General features: G+C 37.4%; 1 protein-coding gene across 2 annotated transcripts in view; it reads left to right on the forward strand.

Annotated features, from left to right (window-relative positions):
* The window catches only part of MAN1A2 (mannosidase alpha class 1A member 2), a 133,357-nt gene that overhangs the window by 42,779 nt on the left and 71,208 nt on the right, over positions 1-19,370 (forward strand). For both annotated transcript variants that reach the window (XM_083855076.1, XM_083855077.1), the window contains exons 3-4: positions 1,959-2,055; positions 18,126-18,244. In XM_083855076.1, the coding sequence (XP_083711202.1) occupies positions 1,959-2,055; positions 18,126-18,244 (216 nt within the window). The remainder of the gene's footprint in view (positions 1-1,958; positions 2,056-18,125; positions 18,245-19,370) is intronic.

Consider the following 19,370-nt stretch of genomic DNA (forward strand, 5'->3'; position numbering starts at 1 on the left):
GCCAGCTTACCCTCTGCTCTCTCTTGTTCTCTCTCTGGGACTTCCCTTCAGCCGAGGCTGGTGGCTGAAGGGTAGGCCCTTTCTACCCACGACCCTTGCAATAAAACCACATATTCTAGAATATCTCAGGTTTGCAGAGTACCTTGTCCCTGTAAGTCACGGGTGCTTCTACACTAGGGAAATGGCTTTTCTCTCCTCTTTTAATATATTTGCATCCACTTTTTCTTAGACTGCTAGTTCATGACAGTAAAAGAAATTCTAGAGCATTATGACCTAATCAGGTGTCAAAATTAGTGCAAATACTAAAAGCAAGGTGTGAGCTGACTTTGAATGACAAGCAGTAAAAGTGGGACTTGGGCATCTTGAGAGGGGCAGCTGTACTTAGATTGATGCCAGTTTAACACAAGTGCTCCCCAGTTTCTTGGGCTTGTGTTTGGGGTTCAATTTTATTGTCTAGGCATGAGTTAACTGAGCCATGGGAAGTTTGGAGGGTGTTTACATTTAAAGGAATTACAGCTTTGTAGTTTGGAAAGGGATCTCTTGATGGTTGTAGGGAGAACAGAGACTTTGTTTTCAGTGTCTCAGTGGGCAGTTTAGATGCAGTTTGGAAGATCTGGGATTCTCAGATGCTGACTTCCACTAAATCTTGAATTTGGTAGGAGGAGGGATCTGAGAGTTAGTAAGAGGAGAGATGTGAGGTAGTGCTGGTAAGGCAGCTACCTGCACCTCATTTTTTAGCCAGCATCTGCTTGTTCCCTCACATTTTCTGTGAGTACGGTGACTATTTGATTAAAAAAAAGAAAATTACAGTCATGTCATTTTAATCGTAGTGAAAAGAGATTGCCTTGCCTCAGTTTCTTAAAGGGTTAGTTACATTGTTCTGTTAGTTACATTCACATAATTTCTACTCTTAGCATTTATCAAACTTTTGAAAATCATGATTTTAAGTCCTGTACATTTTCTTGGGGATTTTGTTTATAGTAAAAGTATTTTAATAGCATTTTTAAAATGGAATAAAAAATAAAATATATATAATGTTGTGGATACAAGCACATGGCTGTTGTTCTAAAGGTTTTTCCTTACTATTCTTGTATCTGGGGCAGTCATTGTCTTTTATTATCTAATTTCTTCCTATTACTTTTATCTATTTAGGTACTAATAATATTTATTTATTTAAAACTGCATTCAGTTTGCAGTTTGGTGGCTGCTGAATTTCTAACAAGTAAGGAGTTTGAAGAATTTTAGCAAATCCATAAAAGCATTGCTTAGTGTCTCATGTGCACAACTAGTCAGCAAGATCTTTTGGGTTTTTAGATGTCATTTTTTTACTAGGTGGTGGAAATACCTATTAAAAAGCACAATATTTTGTGTAGTAAATACTAATAACATTATACTGCTTTGTTCATTATGGTTTCTAAAAAGCAAAGCTTTTCCCTTTTACTTTTGGTAGAGGCCAAATGGAGGTACATCTTTGTCAAATAGGTGTTGTTAATGAGAAATCTGTTATGCTTTTTGCAAAGCTGTTGAGTCCTACTTGAGTGTACCAGTGTAAATAAATCTTTTTTTATGCTTCAGGTATCAGTAGATATATTTTTCTTTTAGTTAGCATCTTAAGACATTAGCCAGTGTTTTACAGCAATTCCTTACACTTAAATGCATTCCTTATGCTTACATTCTTAAATGTCTGTGGATATATTAAAGGAAAAGAAAGAACAAGAAAATGACATAATGCATACATTAGGCTCCATAGTTCAAGTCAAATAGACTTGAATTTTTTTCCAAATTTATTCATGCTGTAAAATCTGATTTTTTTGTAGCAGATAGAGGCAGTGACAAAGTAATTAGTCAATATGCTGGGATGCCTGTGAAAGATGAAGTCTCAAATAAGGAATAAAATATTGTATTCATAGAGAGTAGTTTTATAATGTAATCAAATCTTATTTTTTTCTGTTTGTTAGATGATGAAGCATGCCTGGGACAATTACAGGCAATATGGATGGGGACATAATGAGCTCAAACCAATTGCCCGGAAAGGACATTCCACCAACATATTTGGTAGGCTATATTTTCTGGTTTGTTTGTGATTTTTTTAAAGATTTAATATTGCTGTCCATGTATCTTCTTTGAAAGTCTACCCAAACTTTCTAGCAAACGCTGTTTTAATAAAAGATCTTTTGAAGTGTGAGTGACAGAAATGTATTATTTCAGTGGTATTTCATTGAATTACTTTATTAACCTATCTTTTTGGGAGTAGTATGTACTTATTGTTGCAGGCCCTAAGCTTTGTCTGTGTGCACTGATGCTTTGTGTGTGTGTGTGTGTATATATAAATGAAAATCTTGATGCAATGATGGTTATTTTTTTGTTATATTTTGAGATACAATGAATATAAATGTGTTGTTTTTTTTTTTTTAATCCCACCTCGTCTTGTCTAGATCTTTGTGTTTAATTCCATGAGAATCTTGGAACAGTTTGAGTTGGAGGGAACCTTTTAAAAATTATCTAGTCTAACCCCCCTGCCATGGGCTGGGACACCTTCCATGAGACCAGGTTGCTCAGAGCCTCATCCAGTCTGGTGTTGAACACTGCCAGGGATTGGGACACCCACAGCTCTCTGGGCAACCTGAGCCAGTGCCTCACCAAGGGTACTTAGCACAGTGCAAGGAGAGAGGGTGAGCTGAAGGGAACACTGGAATAAAAGGCTTTTTCCATGGCAGGAAGAATAGATATGATAATAGATACCAGGTTAGCATTGTGTGGTATTCTTAGATACTTTGTTATCTTGTACATAGGCACTGCCTTAAGTTTTGCTAAGAAAATATCTTCTGAAGCTTACTGTGATTTAGTTTTATGTTATGATTAATTGATGGCTTTCCTTTATATTTTTTCCAGCTGATGAAATTGGATTTGACAGGGAAAAATCTTTAATGTTCACCTCTATGATCATGTAGTCTTTGCTACTTGCAATCCTGTTGCTTAATTTGCCATGTGTAATTTTAAATTAGCCTTGGTTTGTACCCGGACTCTATGAAGTAAGTTTTTTTTCCTTCATGTGGCAGGAAGGCATTTTTATGATGTTTGTTTTAATGTGACTGACATGATATTTTGAAACAGTTATGAATTACAATTTCACTGTAGTCTTTTCTTTCCATTCCTCCTCTGCTTACTTCTAACATGTCTGCTAATGAGTCTGGAGAATTTCTGCTTTTTATCCTTGGAATGATTACTCTTTGGAGTGTTTATTTTAAATTTGGCATTGCTTTCTGAAAGAAATTGCAGACCTTGTCCATGTTAAAGTTTCTGCTCCTCTTGTTCCAGCTTACTCTAGCAGCCAATGCCCTACATGGTTGTTCTTTTAAAATCCAGATGCTATTTTGTGCCATTTAGTTTTTAGCCAAATCATGTCATGATTGCTCTATTCAAGGCTATTTCATATGAAAAACTTTTCTGAAACGCATAATCTTCAGCATATATCAAGTCTAAAATAGAATCAGCTATTGTTCATTTGGTGGATGGTTGATGGGAGGGATGCGTGTGTGGGAATTGGTCTTTGTACCAAGGACTGTCTAGGTTGTTTTGTTATTCCTAGCTCTTTACCAATCTCTATTACCCCTATTGATATGATTCCCAGCAGTATTTGCCTTTATAGAAGGCTTGCTTAATTTTTTTTGAAACCTCTTGCTAGTTGTAATAAAAAGATGCTCAGCAAAATCTGTTTTTATTATTCATCTCAAAGATGATTTGATCCAAACTATTTTCAGCCATTACTGCAATCGACTGTGCTTCCATTTCAATTCCTGGCACGTCTGTGAGATCCTGCAAGGAGATGCTATCGCTGGTTGAACGGCAGCCCTTTGCATGAATCTTTGGGAAATCAGGTTTGCTGATAACTCCCAAGTGAGGTTAAACACGATTCAATTTAGAAGACAAATAAGTCATTAGTCTTCCCTGTTGGACTCCACTTTTGTCTAAAGCAGTGTATGTCTGTATCTATGCCAAAGAGAGCGCCAGTGTTTCTAACATTGCAAGGTTTAGCAGGTTTCAGTCTGGGGTCAGAGAAGGGGAGAGGAGGTGGCCTGCTCTGCTCTTAAAAATCTTAGTTTTGAGTAATTAAAATATAAGGAAAGATAAACTTTAAAGCAAGATGCTCTATGCCTCACTGAAGCATGCCAGCAAGAATGTTTATGGGTTTCCTCAATTACAAGTTTGACTTTTATGACAAAACATGCTAGATTTGCTTTAGTTGGCCTGCAGCAAGAAACTCTTGCAAGTCTTTTTGAGATCTGACTATAAATTGTAAAGGAGGATCTGCAAAAAATATTGTCTTACAAACTGTGTAGTTGGGCAGTAGTTGTAATCTTGAATAGCACCTCTTTAACAGCTGAGTCACAGCATTAGTAGTATGGTACTGCTTTGGGAAAGCATGGCTGGGAGTGGGTGAGCTTTTAAAGATATTTACATTTAGATGATATATGAAACAAACCTTAATAGGTTCTCTGTTGGTGAAACGGGATGATAACTGCTTTTGAAAAGTCTGGCATTTATTCCTGCCCTGTAAAATGAATTATAAAAGTCAAGGAGAAAGTGCAGCAGAGAGGTGTAAATTTTCTTTCCAGTTTAAATTTTTATTTGCAGCTCTGCTGAAGGTTGTTGCAGCGAAGCTAAAAAAAAAAAAAAAAAAAAAAAAAAGAAAAAAAAAAGTTGACTTTTTTTGTTGGGCTGCTTGAATTGGTGAAAGAATTTGATGGCAGCTGCCAGGCATCGTTGCAGGAGTGGTTTGTGTGGGATCTCGGTCAAGTTCTCATTAGAACACAAAGGGTGAAGAGAAAAGGCTGATGGAAAATGATGAATGTAAGATAATGAGCAAGCACAACAAACACTGAGCTTGCTTCAGGAGGGTTTCTGAATTTAGCACAAACCGGAGCAGTTGATGGTATTGTCAGATTCTCTTCCTGTAATGAAATCTGACTAGATTTGCTTTTGAGGATGAGAGTAACCACCTGAAACATGCTATTTGGAGATTATTTGTCTCTGCACTTGTTTGATGACCTGTAGGTGGACACTTCCTGAAAGCACAATTAAAATGATTCAGTCCAGATATGCTTCAGAGTTTTAAACTGTTGTATGCATTTGTGGTGTATCTTTTACTCCAGTATCATATGAACTAATTACTGTGGCTGTAAGGATACTTTATTGTGAGTTGAAATGAGTAGTTAGTACTAGTTAGTTTGCATCAGTCTTCAATCTCTGTTTTTCTAAAATATGTTCATTTGAGAACCTGAACGACTTTATGGAAAAAGACCAAGAAAATAGACAATGCTTGGGCAATTTGGAATGCTGTCCTCAACAAAACTAGAAATTGTGGGCTGTCATCTAACCTGATGCTTTCTGAAATGAGAGTTTTGACATTCCTGGTGTGTTTTTATTTTGTTGTTTTGGGGTTGTTTTTTGGTTTGTTTTGCTAAGTTAAATTATCTAAAAAGTAAAGGTGTGCAGTTTGTCAAGTAATAAATACAAAGTACTGATATGACTCCTGTAAAATTGAAAACTTCCCATAATACTAGCAGTGCATATCTAAATCTTGCATTTGGATGTATTTTGTCTAAAGATGAGCTGCTTTATATGAAGATGATCTGGTAATGTACATAATCCATAAACAGTTAAATGTCTACATATGTTTTGAGGAGTGTGGAAAGATCTTAATAATGATAAAAAGTTCTAAAGTTGTAGACTCTTGCATACAGACATACCCATTCTCATGCACGAAGATTTAATAAAGTCATTATTTTGTACTTTCTCACACTGGAGCTGTCTCATGCGCTGATAGTGCTTTCACACCTCTCCTGTTCTCTCATCTCACATGCCATGCAAACAGTCAATTTAACCTGAGCTGCCTGCCAGCTCTCTCTTGGGATCCTGTCTTCTAGGGGGAAGAGAGAATTGTCAGTGAAGTCACATTGTGGTTGCATTTGTGGCACCTGGTAGAGCCCCAAGGCTGCAATGCAGTGCCTTATCTCTTCCTTAAAACTTGACAAAATAAATCTGTCCTCTCTTTTATGAGCATTTTTTGTCCGGCATTTTAAGTCATTGGTGAGCAAGATATGTCCCAAGGGAATAACTCAAGGATTCAGGCGGGGCAGCTCGTGTGCTGGATGTTCTCTAATATACCAGTGGACTGCTTGGTTTGTACCACATCATTAATTGTGTCCTGTTGGCTGGCTTGTGCACAGCCAGCCTCAGCCTTCTGCTGCCAGTGCCACTGATGGACCCTTGTGGCAGGGGACAAAGTTGCTGAGGTGACCGCCTGGTGCTGCAGCAGTGTAGGAACCTCCCGCAGCAGCTCCTGGTGTTGCTAAGCAATGGAGATCTGACAGTGCATTTCTCCCTGTGCCGGGGAGCAGGAGCAGCAAAACTCCCAAAGAAAATGCATCTGTCAGACTGCAGGGATGGGGAGGCTGTTGGAAGTAGGACCTGAGTCAGGCACAGGAGTCTGATTTTCTAATACCTTTGGCAAGTACAGTATATTTTGGGAGAGCAATGCGATTTCTTTGTCCACTTTATGGTTCCTGAAGTGAGAGGTGGAATATTTCTTGTAAGCGCTACAAGAAAACACTGTAACAGATTTTTTTATTATTACTTATCCTTGGAAATATTCGTTAATTTATAAGGCATTTTTGTAATCTGTCCTTGTGGCAGTTATTGGGCTTTCCTGAGCTGCTCTTACACTATCATCTGCTGTCACCTGATTAGTTGTAATTTACTTTTGAAGTTCACATTAATTGAGTGTAAAGGGTGTCTGATTTAGTAAGCCTTTTGTATTTTCTGGTTTGTTTGGTTGGTTTTAGCTGGCAAAATACCTGTTTATAAACAGCATGGAGACAAACACTTTTACTGGAAAGAAAATAGATTTTACACTTTAAAGACTGTGGAATAACCTTTTGAAGATATGATTGAAAACTTCTGGTGTCTATCACTGTAAAATCCTAATAAAAGGACAGGTGGAAAACACAGCTTCTGCTCAACATCCTTTTTCTGTGCATGTGTTCAGCCTCTGAATCCATATAGAGGATAAATGAGCACAAAAAGGGAATATGAGGTATATATGTAAACAAAAATGTTCTTGACTATATGTTATCTTGATTTAAAAAAAAACTCCTTAGTGAGCTTAGTAGTAGTTCTTATCTTTTAACTGTACATGCACAAGTAGTCTACTCATTATTGCCTTTTTCTGTGGCAAATGGAAGAGGAAAGAAAATCCATTCATGCTAACTAGGGAAGAGAGGTAATTTCACAATGCAAATTTCAGTCTAATCTCTGTATTTCAGGTTCAAGTCAATTTTAAAATAAATGGAAATGGCCTTAAGACATGCCTATGCATCTGTGTCCTCTGCTAACTCAGTAATGAGTGACTACAGCAAGATAATGTTGACTATTATATGTACATTGAATGTGTATTTTTTTGACCAGTAACACAAATTTGGGAAAGATAAAATTTTGAGAAAGAGCATAACACTTGAGTTTCTGGCCTTATTTAAAATTAGAACAGTGTTCTCATATCACAAGAAAAGGTCCTTCAGGTCAGATGACAGATCAAACATGATCGTTACTCAGTCTTCAAAAATTGCTCAGAGCAGGTACCTAGGGGAGACATGTAAGAGCAGAAAAGCTTATAGTGAGCTTGTCTCAGAGTACTCCACAGCCTTACAGAAGTTTGTGTAGTGGTAGTGCTTCTGTGGTCAGAGGCAGCAAGTTTTATTTTATCGTTTCTAGTTATTTTTCATTGGTTTTGTCCAAACTGCATTGGAGTCTGGGCAACCCTAAGAGCAGCATAACCCATTATGAGTGGTTTCATAGCTTGATTGTGTAGAAAACTTTTTAGTTTTGAAGTCTGCTCATGGACCTGGATTAGTAGTTTTGGTGTAGGAAAAAAATTCCATTATTGATCTCTTGCTTGCCATTCATGAGTTTGTGGAACTGCATATGCCCTCAGTAGTACCCCCTGTTCGGCATGGAGGGTCTTGACCTGTAAACTCATTTCTTTTACTTACATTTTTTCATACTTGATATGTTATCTTCTTTCTTTGGATATTTTCAACTTGATGGTTTTAGGGTCTTTTTTGGTGTTTGAGAGGAAGACTAAAGCTTTGTTCCATCTTCTGTTTTGTTTGCTGTTCCTTTCCTAATAATTGTATTCTGTGTATTTTAAGCTCCTTGTTGAGTCTCCAAACACAGTACAGGGTAGCTTTTCTGCAGTAGCATTCCTTTTGGAAATCCTCATCCACTGTATCCAAATATATATTTCATAAATCTAATGTTACATTTTCAATTATTTTGTATTTAAGCTTTTGCTGGGACAATTATCTCAGTAGGATCCCATGGTGATTTTACCTCACATTGATTGTTGTTTACACTTATCCCATTTCCTATCTTTTAAACCATTACTCATCTACATGAGAACAATTCTTTTACCCTGTGGTAGGTCAGTTTTCTCAAGAGCTTTTGTTAAGGAGTGGTCTCGCATTCCTTTTATGTATGTTCTCTGTCCATATACAAGTTCACTTCTTAAAAAGACCTTAACATTGATGCTGAGATGAGACTTCCCTTTACAAAATTTCTGACTTTTTATTTGTTTATCGCATTTAAAGCTGTCGTCTGAATGATGCTGCCAGTTGGGCAAATAGTGATTTGTTAACACTGTTTTGCTTCACTGCAGTGCATATCGTGCTTATTCAGAATATAGTTGTTCTCTGAAACTTGAAAATTTGTGCAGACAGGATACAATCTGTCCGTGTGTTCCCTCTTAAGCGCTTAACAGTACTGGTGCTGTAGATAAAAACAACTGCTTAGCTAAGAATGTGTTTTGAATGTCAGTGATATTTCTGATATTTCATCAAACTGTCACAAGTGTGCCTATGCATATCAGGAAATTTCACCATGAGCAGCTGTTGTCTGGTTCTTCTTAATGATACAATATTCCAACTGAATTCTTCTCCCACAGTTTGTATTAGTTTGTATACAACATATTTAGGGCAGTTGTACTCAGTGACTGTTTTAAGTGTCTGAAGCAATTATGTTAAATCCTATTCAGAAGATTGAAAATTATGCTTTAACCAGAAAATCCCACAAAATGAACAAAAGATGCACAAATGCAAAGTGTATTAGATAATCACACTTCATTTCTGTGACCTGCCTTGCAGGATAGTGAGGTAAACATCTGCATGGTAATGAAAAAATTAGGTCATACTGGAGTTCAGGGCTGAGGCTCAGATTGAGAATTTTGATTCTTTCCAATAGCATTCTCTCCTGTTCTTCTCGTATAAACCAGATGGTTTGCTCTGAGGGGAAAAAAATGTTTCCTGTTGGAAATCTTTGGACTTAACATTTATTTTAATTTGTGATTTATTTAGGTTGTGGGAATGCTATTCATGAATTTAAACTTTTTTCATATCCTTTGGAATCGAGAGCAGAGGATATAATAAGGAAATAAATTTAAGGCTATGCAGCTTTGTTTTGGACTGTGTTAAAATATGAAGAGGCATGACAGCTGAGTAAGAATTATCATTCTGAGCTCTAAAACTAAATCTGCTGAGGCCAACTCCATGGGCATGTGTACAGTAAGGGGGTCAGGTGTGGATACACTTTGCTGTCATCTGAAGCCAGCAGATGTACGAGGCAGCTGGAATTCTGGAACGGTTCAACCACGTGAGTGGAGGACTGTGCTTGTGCCTAATACACTGATCTGTTCACTCAAATTTTGCACCCTTCTGCTGAAGTTCTACAGCTAATCCCACTGAAAATCTGCTCCTTTTATGCTGGAATGTGGTTTGGACCAAAATGTGCAGAAGTGGCCCGAATATAAAGATAGAAAAGCTTATGTGGCGTGATGGCTCTTAAGTGGGATTTTTTGGATAGACTTTTCCTACTGCCTAGCTGACAAAGCAATTTAACTTACGATTATCTGTGAGAGATTGTATCTTGTATTGGAAGATCTGTGCTTAGCTTGCTTCATACATCAGGTCACACAGCTATACTCAAGTCCAGATAGCATCTTGTTCTCTTCTTTACTCTCAAATATTAATCTTGCTTTGCTTGCTGCTGTGTTTAACTGATTGCTACCAGTGTTTAGGCTCTTCATACTTCCAGACCATCATTCACAGATACTTTTTCTTTCAGTCTTGCACTTCCTGTTTTCTCAAAATTGACTTGCTTCAGATCATTATTTTTGGTTAATTTTGATTGACTGCTTTGTGTGTGCCATCACCATTGACATTTCATGTTATTCTTGTGATACGCTTCCATGGCCTTCTTTGTACCTAATGCCAACTTCTCTCCCTCCTTCCTTTCCTCCTCTGAAATTCATCCTAACCTTTCTCTCCTGACATTGTGGCTTTTCAGTTATCACCAGGTCTTAACCTTCCACTAACTCAGATCATAGTTCCAGCATTAATCTTTATCATAGTCTGCACACAGTCCTTCTCCTGTGTACAGTAATTCAGTTTGGTCTTTGTGCTTAAAAATAAAAGAACAAAAAATATGGAGGAAATTAGATAGAAATGTAGAAAATTGAAATGGTCTGAGGATATTCAGGCTTTGTACTAGGGGGACTGCATTCAGCTCTTGCTTGCATGAATTTTGAATTAATTTGAAAGGCCAGGTAAGATTTAGGTTGGGAGCAAAGTACAGCAATCAAGTAAAGAGCAGTCAAGAGGAGGGTTTATTGCAGTATAGATTCTTAGACAAAGTTTTAAAATTTGGGTCTTAAGAGCATAGATATTTACACACCAGTTTGTTGATTATTAACAAATACCAGCAGGCCCAGTTTTTAATGGATTCAAAGTCTAGCATATAATTCAGCACTCTACTCCCATTACTTCCTCGGTTATGAAATTAAGGAAAGCATTACAACTGATCATCTAATGTTATTTATAAGCTAAAGTACTCTATTGTCTGGTACAAAACATTAAGACCTCCTTTTCATCTTGTCTATTATCAGCAATTTAACAGAACTAAGCAATCAACATGCTTAGTTTTTTGTTCTGCTTTTTTAATTAGTCTAAAATGTTAAAGTCAATTGGTTTCTTCATGGATACTTACAGGCTTATTCATTGCATTTTATGACTGAACTGAAATCATACACAGCAGTTTTGTATGAAATGTATAGTTTCATTGACTAATTTTGAAGCACTTGTTTTCTCAGTGAAATTAAACACTTTTGTTCAAAAGTTTAATTAATTTTCTTAAATGTTATCTTGTTCCTTGTGAGTCATTAAGATATTTTGCAAGTGGTATGCTTCAGTAGCAGCAGCTTTATTGCCAGACCGTCATTAGAGATACAGAAAACTGTTGATAATTGTTTGCTTTTAATTTTAATGTTACATATTTTCATACCATGTCTCTAATTGTCTATCACATCAAGAAATCCTGTTGCTACAGTCTGAAAACTTGAATTATTTAAATCTTTTGGAATAGAAATTGATATATTTTCAAATATATAGTGCAGTCTTGCCCACTATGTATTTTTCAGCTATTATGAATCTGGGTAGACAAGAATATCAATAACAAGAATATTTATTTTCCTTAAGATTGTAATAACTCTGTATTTAATGTCAGGCTGAGTTTATCAAGGAAGCATTTTCACTCAGTTGTTAGGAATTATAACAACTGCTTATGTGAAAAATAACTAAACTTTTAGCTTCAGAGTGTGAGAGAGTATATATTCCTCCTTGGGGAGGTTCTTTTGTTTCTGGAATCACTGTGGTGGAAAAGGGAGGATCTGCTCTATGCTTGTGTACACCCCAGTGGTTGGGTCGCTCTGTCAGTAGTGCTGGACCAATCTAAAGCTGAGGTTGCCTGCTTTAGTAGAAATTTATCTTAGAAATTACGGTAAATTATCCCTTGAGGCTTTAGTCCTCTTACATTCTTTTTGTAAGCTGGTCCTGCCTCCATCCCCAAGCAGCTACACCAGTAATCAAGCATGTTCTGTGCCAGTAGGAGTAGGTTCAGCTTCCACTAAGTGATGTCTGTCCAGGGCCCTGCAAAAAAAAGAACTGGATATGAGACAGGCTGAGACCCATACTATTTCTGGCAGTATTTCTCTTTTTATCTTAGGGTTCTGTCAATCAGTATGATCATCCCATTGGCCATGGGAAACTGTTTTGAGAGTGAAAGCTATTTTCTTGCATCTAGATCTCTAGTCTTTGCACATAACTAACTGTGGATTCCAGCTTTTTATTGTTTAGGAAGATAAGTCTCCTTTCTAGAGTATAAAATAACTTATTTTGATTGCAGGAATGTCTTAACACAGAAGAAATGCTTGCTGGTTGTGTGGTGTAGAGACGGTAGTCTTCAGTAATGGCCCAAATGCTTTTACTGTGTCCAATTTCTTGTTCTTCCTCAATCTTGCCAATTCCCTTAGCTTTCTTTAAAATGTAGCTGCTGCTGATGTCTGAAGCCTGTCCCTGCAAAGGCGAATAAGAGTTGTTATTAGATTCCTGTGTGATTTTGTCACTGGTTTAGGAAATATGAAAGCCCTATCTTGATTGTAAATGGACTGAAGAGCATCATCCTTTTGGACATGTTGTCTGCTGTCTTTTCTGAGGAAAAATAAAATACTCCCTCTCAGTCACTGCTTGAGGTAGAAGCGTGGGAATGGTTACATTCACCTATTAGGCCTATTTATTTGCTTCCATGGAAGCAGAGTGGCCTCAGTAGTTTTCCATTTGGGCTGGTTTCCTTGACTTCATAGCAGCAGTGTATATTTTGGTAATTAGAGATCCATTTGGCCAGGCTGAACTTTCTTAAGGTTTGTTACTCCTCTAGCAAGTCTCTGGGTAAATGCCAAGTGTGTTCTAAGACACTTGTGGCACAGAGGTGTTGGAGCAAAGGCAGAGGGAGAAAGGGTAGGATGGAAATTCTCTCTCCAACCTTTTGCTTTCCTCTGGCTTATTCACTGTTGGGGTACATGAGGTGGGAAAGAGAAAGCCTTGATGCTGTGCAAGCACTGCTCAGCAGCAGTCAAAATCCTGGTGTGTTTCCACCACTGATTTAGTCACACATCCAAACCCCACAGCACCATAAAAGCTGCTGTGAAGAAAATTAACTCATTCCCATGAAGACTCAGTATCCCTGCTCAACCCTCCACTTGGGCCAATGAAAGCCCCAATGGAACTGCTTTTCAGGAGAGGTAATGAGATTTGTGTCTGGTGTATACGTGTTGAAGTAAGGAGGAGGTATGGGTGAGATGTTAAATAATCAGAGTTTCTGTGGAGCACCTATTTGATGATTACATTTCAGCTTAGTGCATGACTTCAGTTTACTGGTGCAGAGTTTTAATTTGTCATCTTGTTCCTTATTTAAATTATCTATGTCTCGTATCTTTAGTCTTTTCTGTTCATAATTGGTCTATGCATAGTTGATCTATTCACATATTTTTCTCTAGTACCTCACTGCTTATAGTCTCTTCTGCTTCCATGTAATAAATACACTAAGCAACCCTGAGCTTGTATCAGGTGTTCTAAATCTTTACACTTTTTCTAATGGTGTAATGAAAATGGGCTATTTATTTTCCTCATATTTCTTTTGTTGTGGAACACTTGACAACAATCTGTCTCCCTTGTACTTTGATAGTCTCTTCTGAGACATTCAAATGGTACTAATAAGCCAGTTCTTCATCTAGTGCTTTGGCATACTGAAAGAATTCTAGATAAGAAGACCATTTTTCTTTCAGAGGCCCTGATATTTACATTTAGTCATATGATTTGCTAGAAATTTCAAACTAGATTTATGTGGTATCAAGTGAAGGAATTATTTGGCTTATCTCAGGAAACTGAAGTCTACCTAACTACAAATCGGAATTACCATTTTGAGTCCTTTGGAATAATACTCTTGCCTAATGAGAGTGTGCATGATTTTCTTAATAGTTCAGCTATTTCACTGCTAAGTTCTTTCCATTAGCTCATGATGGATGTTCTGTTTTATTTAGAAGAATGAGCATTGCATTCATTAGGCAAACTTCATTAAATTTGGAGCTCAATCAACTAGAACTATAATTATATGGAGAGGAAACTTCCTAATCTGACGTTTGTAAAACTGAGCCTTTTTGGAATTGGTTATTATCTTATGCGACATGACTAGCTGAGCCTTTGTATTGAACAGAGGCAGACCCTGGCAGGAGTGCCTTCAGCTAGCAGAAGTGTTGTTTTCTATTATAGTTGAATTTTTTTATAGCCTTTTCTCACCACAATGAGACATCTGCTCCCTCTATATGTGGAGCAGTAATAGACTGCTTGAGGTGGTAGCAAGAAGTGTATACTTGAAACTGTTATCTCATTATTTAGGGTTATTTCATAGTGCTTCGAATGATACCTTCTGCAGTTTAATTCCAGGAAGGTTATCCCCTTGTCCTTTAAGGCAAAATTTATGGATCTTAGCATGGCTGTGAAAGGAAAAAAAAGAACATTCTCTGTTAGGAAAGGAAAATTATTTCACTTTGTGACTTTAGATGAATGGTTTCTATCAGCATCAGTGGGGAAAGTATCACTGTCTATCCATTTCTGCTTTACCTATAGCAGCACACGTGACCCTAATGCAGGCTAGTGATTGGAACACTTGCTGATTCTTCCTTCTTTAGTTTTCAGTCGATGCCTTGCTGGTAGTGCAGTATGTTTTAAGATGAAGACAGCTATTCCAATGTCACTGCTTGTTTTGGTCAAGCTGTAGATACAGAAGAATTCAGTGGAAGCCCTTACTTATGAACAAATTAAGAATGATATCCTTTCTACATAGTACTTGAAGAAAGAAGCTGAGAGCAATTAATTAATTTTACTGTCTGATCAAACATAACATAGCCCACAAATGGTTTTAAGTTGTACCTATCTTGCAGTATGGAACAGCCAGGGTGTTACATGCGTATTGTCCTCTGTGTTGCATTATGTTCAGTTCTGCCCTGTATTCTTGTAGGTACAAGACTTTTGAGCGTGAATTTTGCATTTTGGACTTTTCCACCTCAATGCTTACGAGAAGGGAATTAGCTTGCTTCCTGCTGCCTGATTGACACTAAAGGAAGAAGACTGGGCAGACAATTTTTAACTTCTCATCTCTTGACCTTTTGGAAATGTGTTCAGCTAAAAGGATTTGAAAAATGCAAAGATTATTCCTCTGGGTCTTCCTCAAGGAAGAAGTACTCAGGTGTAGAAAAAAGAAAAATAACTCAAATTTGGTTGAAATACCCTGCTTCTATGAAAAAAGAAAAACTATTAATTTATTATAGGTTGGGATATATATGCTATCCTTAGGAGATTTAGATAAAAAATAGTTGGACTCTGGAAGCTATAACCATACTGATCTGTGCCCCAGAAACAGGTGCCCATCACTGCTTAGGGAAGAGGCATGTGAGAGAGGGGGCTTTTCTCAGAAGTGTTTTGTTGGACATTTGTGGTTCTAGGAGAGATAAACATAGAATGTGAAAGAAAGGAGTGTAAAGGTGCAGCCGGAGGGAGGGCTTGAACAAAGTATTAGGGCACAGCTCAGACAGAAATCTCAGAGTGTGAGCCTGGGCCTTTAATCGACTCTTAGGGACAAAAAGTGATGACCAAGCCAGTTTTATTGGGCTGCATTTGTTTCTGTGGCTGCAAACAACACTGAAGGATCTGTTGTGAAATTGGTTGTAGACAATCCCTTTTGGGGACAAGTGGGTTAGGTGAGATTTCTGTGTATGGAGTTAAGGGATCACTTTTAACACAGTGATAGTGAAACAAAATTTCTTTTCTGTATTTGGCAAAGTCATGTTGTTCAACCACTATGGGATGCACTGGGGAAACTGAACACTTTTGATGAGCTCTGGAGAGAGCTCTATTCTGTTCTCTCTGAATTCGTATATTAGACTTGTGAGATGGCAAAATGGATGTGCTTTTTCAGTTCCATGGCCCTTCTTTCATGGTTCTGTGCAGAGAGGACTCTATGAAAAAAGTTGTTTAAATTTGTGCTTTTGAAGATGCTTTCTTGAGGTCTGGCAAGCAGGTATTCTTACGCCCAACATACTGCTCTCCCATACTGGAATGTAGTTCTGAGATCTAGAAAACTGTGGAAGATTGTACAGTGGCATCTGAAGTTCTTTGGAGTAGGTGTGGGGAGGTAGGATGGCAGACAATGACACACCAGTCCATTTCCATGCAATGTGCTCTCTGCATCCCATGCCAGTTAAAGAATACAAGAGCTTACTCATGTGTTTGAGTTGGAAAGTTTTACTTTTTGGAACTATTGCAAGAGGAACTTCCAGGATTTCCCAAGACTTGTATATCCCTATTCATTCAAACACTTCGTATATTCGAAAATTTTATCAATGTGGTTTAAATAAAGGAACAAATTACTTTGAGTGTGTTGTGGAAGCAGTATAACACATTCCAACTTTATGTTAAAAAATACTTTGTCAGCTGGTACTGAAGATAGTCCTGTGTCATGGTCTTATTTGCATGTTTTTGAAGTGATAGATAGCTGTCACATTATGCTTTTGAGAAGGTCTAAGTTAAGTGCAGTGCTATGGCTCTGCTCAAAGCAACTTCCACTTTAGCAAAACAGTGCAATTTGTAGTTTGGCTGAAGGCGTTAAACCTTACAGTACTTAAGCATCACATTGAATTCATTTCCTGAGAGTTATGGGTATGGCTGGTGGACTATTTGTCAAAGGATTTGTCTTTTAATTAATCTCACAAAAGGTAGTGTGTCCCAATCTGTGCTTGAATTTTCTTAACAAACGCCACCAACTTTAGGCTTTCCAAATCTAATTGAAATGAATTAAAACCGATGCATGGCTATTCTTCAAAAATTAGTTGATGGTTACTTTGTCATGAATCCTGTTGTGTTTAATTTTTATTATCTGAGGAAAGAAGTCCCTGAAAATGGAATTAAGCTTCCATGTCAGTCATTTAGGTGTGTGAAAGAAAGAAACACAGTGAGGATAATGGCTTTATTCAGTTACTGTTATGTTTAAGGAGAAAAAATATAGCTCTAACCATGTGAAAGTCAGAAATGGTTGAATAAAAATGACCAAGCAGGAACACTGTGCTGTAGAGGTTCCCATTGTGGGTGGAAGGCATGTTAAAACAATCCTAAAATTGCATTGTTAGGACACTAGCGTCATCAAATTGCTAATTAGAGTTATTGCACTGATTTATAGATTACAGGTATGAACAATGAAATTTGGCTACTTTTTTGATGCCTGGGAAATTTTGTGCACTCCATGAAAACAGATAACCCATGATAATGGTTGCTTTCCTCTAGAAACCGGGATCTGTGCCTACTGGGGCAGCTTGGGTTGGGATGGCCTAGGGAGACCAGGGCTATCATGGGCCATGGCTCACCCGGCATCCCTTGCACAGACCGATGAGTCACTCATCAATCAGCCCTAAATTGCTGCTGTTTCAAGTGAATGGCATTTTAACTTAAAGCACCATTGATTTTTATTTGGCTTTCAATGCTCCACTTGAAGTGGTGACAGTTGAGAAATCCATTAGCGGCTCATAGCTGAGTCCCTGCAGACGCCAGGGGAACATCTTGGGACTGCGGCTTTGGCAGTCACGCCAGGCCAGCGCTTCCCTGCTCATCAGGCCGTGCTTTTCAATCACTAGGTAGCATCCATAATTGCAAAACTTTGAATATTTCAGAAGTAAATGTTGGGAAATGCAAGGCATTACTGCAAGTACTGATTGCTTTATCTTGTGTACGCCCTTTTTTTCCCCCCCCTAATGCTTCTGTCCTAGAATTCCTAGTAGCTTTTTGAAGCTGAATGTCTTTCTGTCCTTGGGGTTTTTTCAGATTTTTTTTGTGTGTCAAAGTACAGTTGCTCAAGTTTAAGTTTGGAAAGCAGATGAGAAGGGCTCTTGCTTCTATCTTTAGTATTCTTTTTTTCCCCAGAAGCCAAACTGTGCCAGAGGATTGATACTTTGAAAGAGAAGTGGGAATCCTTTTACGTACCTGATAATTCCTTGCTCGTTTTGATTATTCTTTGTGCTGACACCTTTCTAGTAACTTTGCTTTGTTACTGCTTGGGTTATTTTCTCATTTTTGTGATGTTTAAGAAAAACAGTAAAATAGTCACTTGTAATAGAAACCCTTCTTTTTTGCATGTAGGAAACTCACAAATGGGTGCTACCATAGTAGATGCATTGGATACTCTTTATATCATGGGGCTTCACGATGAATTCAGAGAAGGACAAGAATGGATTGACAAAAATCTTGATTTCAGTGTGGTGAGTAGAGCCTACCCTAATATTTCTCTAGTCCTTTTCATGGTATTCATCCTGGGGGGAAAACAGAAGAGGTCTTTCAGGTGAAGCTTAATAAAACTTACAGATCAAAGTGTCAGATGTAAACTTTAGTGACATTCTCTGTGTATCTAACTTTGTTTTAGCAAAAAAAATATCCCCCTACCGTTTCACACTTATGATTGTAAGTTAAGATACATCTATTTATTGTATTTTCAAAGTGCAAATTATAATTGGATAATGCAAGTAAGGGGAAGTGTTTTGTGAGAAACAACCAGGCCTCAGAAATGAAGACAGAAGGACAAGGATTTACTGGCTGATTGTAGTTTCAGATAACTGAGCTATGAAAGACAATTTTCCCCCAAACTACAGTGTATAAACTACTTAAGGATGCGATCTCGTCTCTGCTTCCATCTCTTAAGAAAATGCCACTTGAATTCTTGAGTTTTCCTACTTAAGCATTTAATCTATCACAAGAATTTCCCAGTTGGTCAAACAGCATCTGACATTCTTGAGAGTTTGGAAGCATTAAATGGAAGAAATTACTCTATTTTAGTCTTATTGATTAGTGTCCTTAGTACTGATTTTGGGACTGTCACTTGTTCTGTGATGGAATTTGTATTTCAATCCTTGGGTTTGTGCTATGGTTCCAAAAATAATTTTTCATTCAGTAAGTGCACATAATGAAATATAGTTGTACTCAGAATTCAACAAATGCTTACTGTTGTTTCTGTATTTTAGCCTACTTTTCAGAAATTATTTGTTTGGGCTTTTTCCTTTTGATTTATACCTTGACTGTCTGGCAAACATCAAAGAAATTTTACTCTGCTTTTTCAGTTAGTGCCAGATAATTATTCAGTCTAAAACTGAAGATCCTAAATATATCAGAGACAGTGCAGACATAATGATACCATTATGAGGGTGAACTAAATTGCTTCCATAACTTTTGTCTGATCTAAGGCAATTTCAATATAAATTTGCAATATTAATCTAGGATTTGGATGGAAGAAATTTACATGACCCTCTGGGGTTCAATTACATCTTCCTATGTATCAAAAATCATTTCTGAAGGTTAATGAGTTGTCTTGTGTATACACCAAACTTTAGTAAT

Source organism: Zosterops lateralis, assembly GCF_965231275.1.
Source record: "Zosterops lateralis genome assembly, chromosome: 2".
Classification (NCBI taxonomy): Eukaryota; Metazoa; Chordata; class Aves; order Passeriformes; family Zosteropidae; genus Zosterops; species Zosterops lateralis.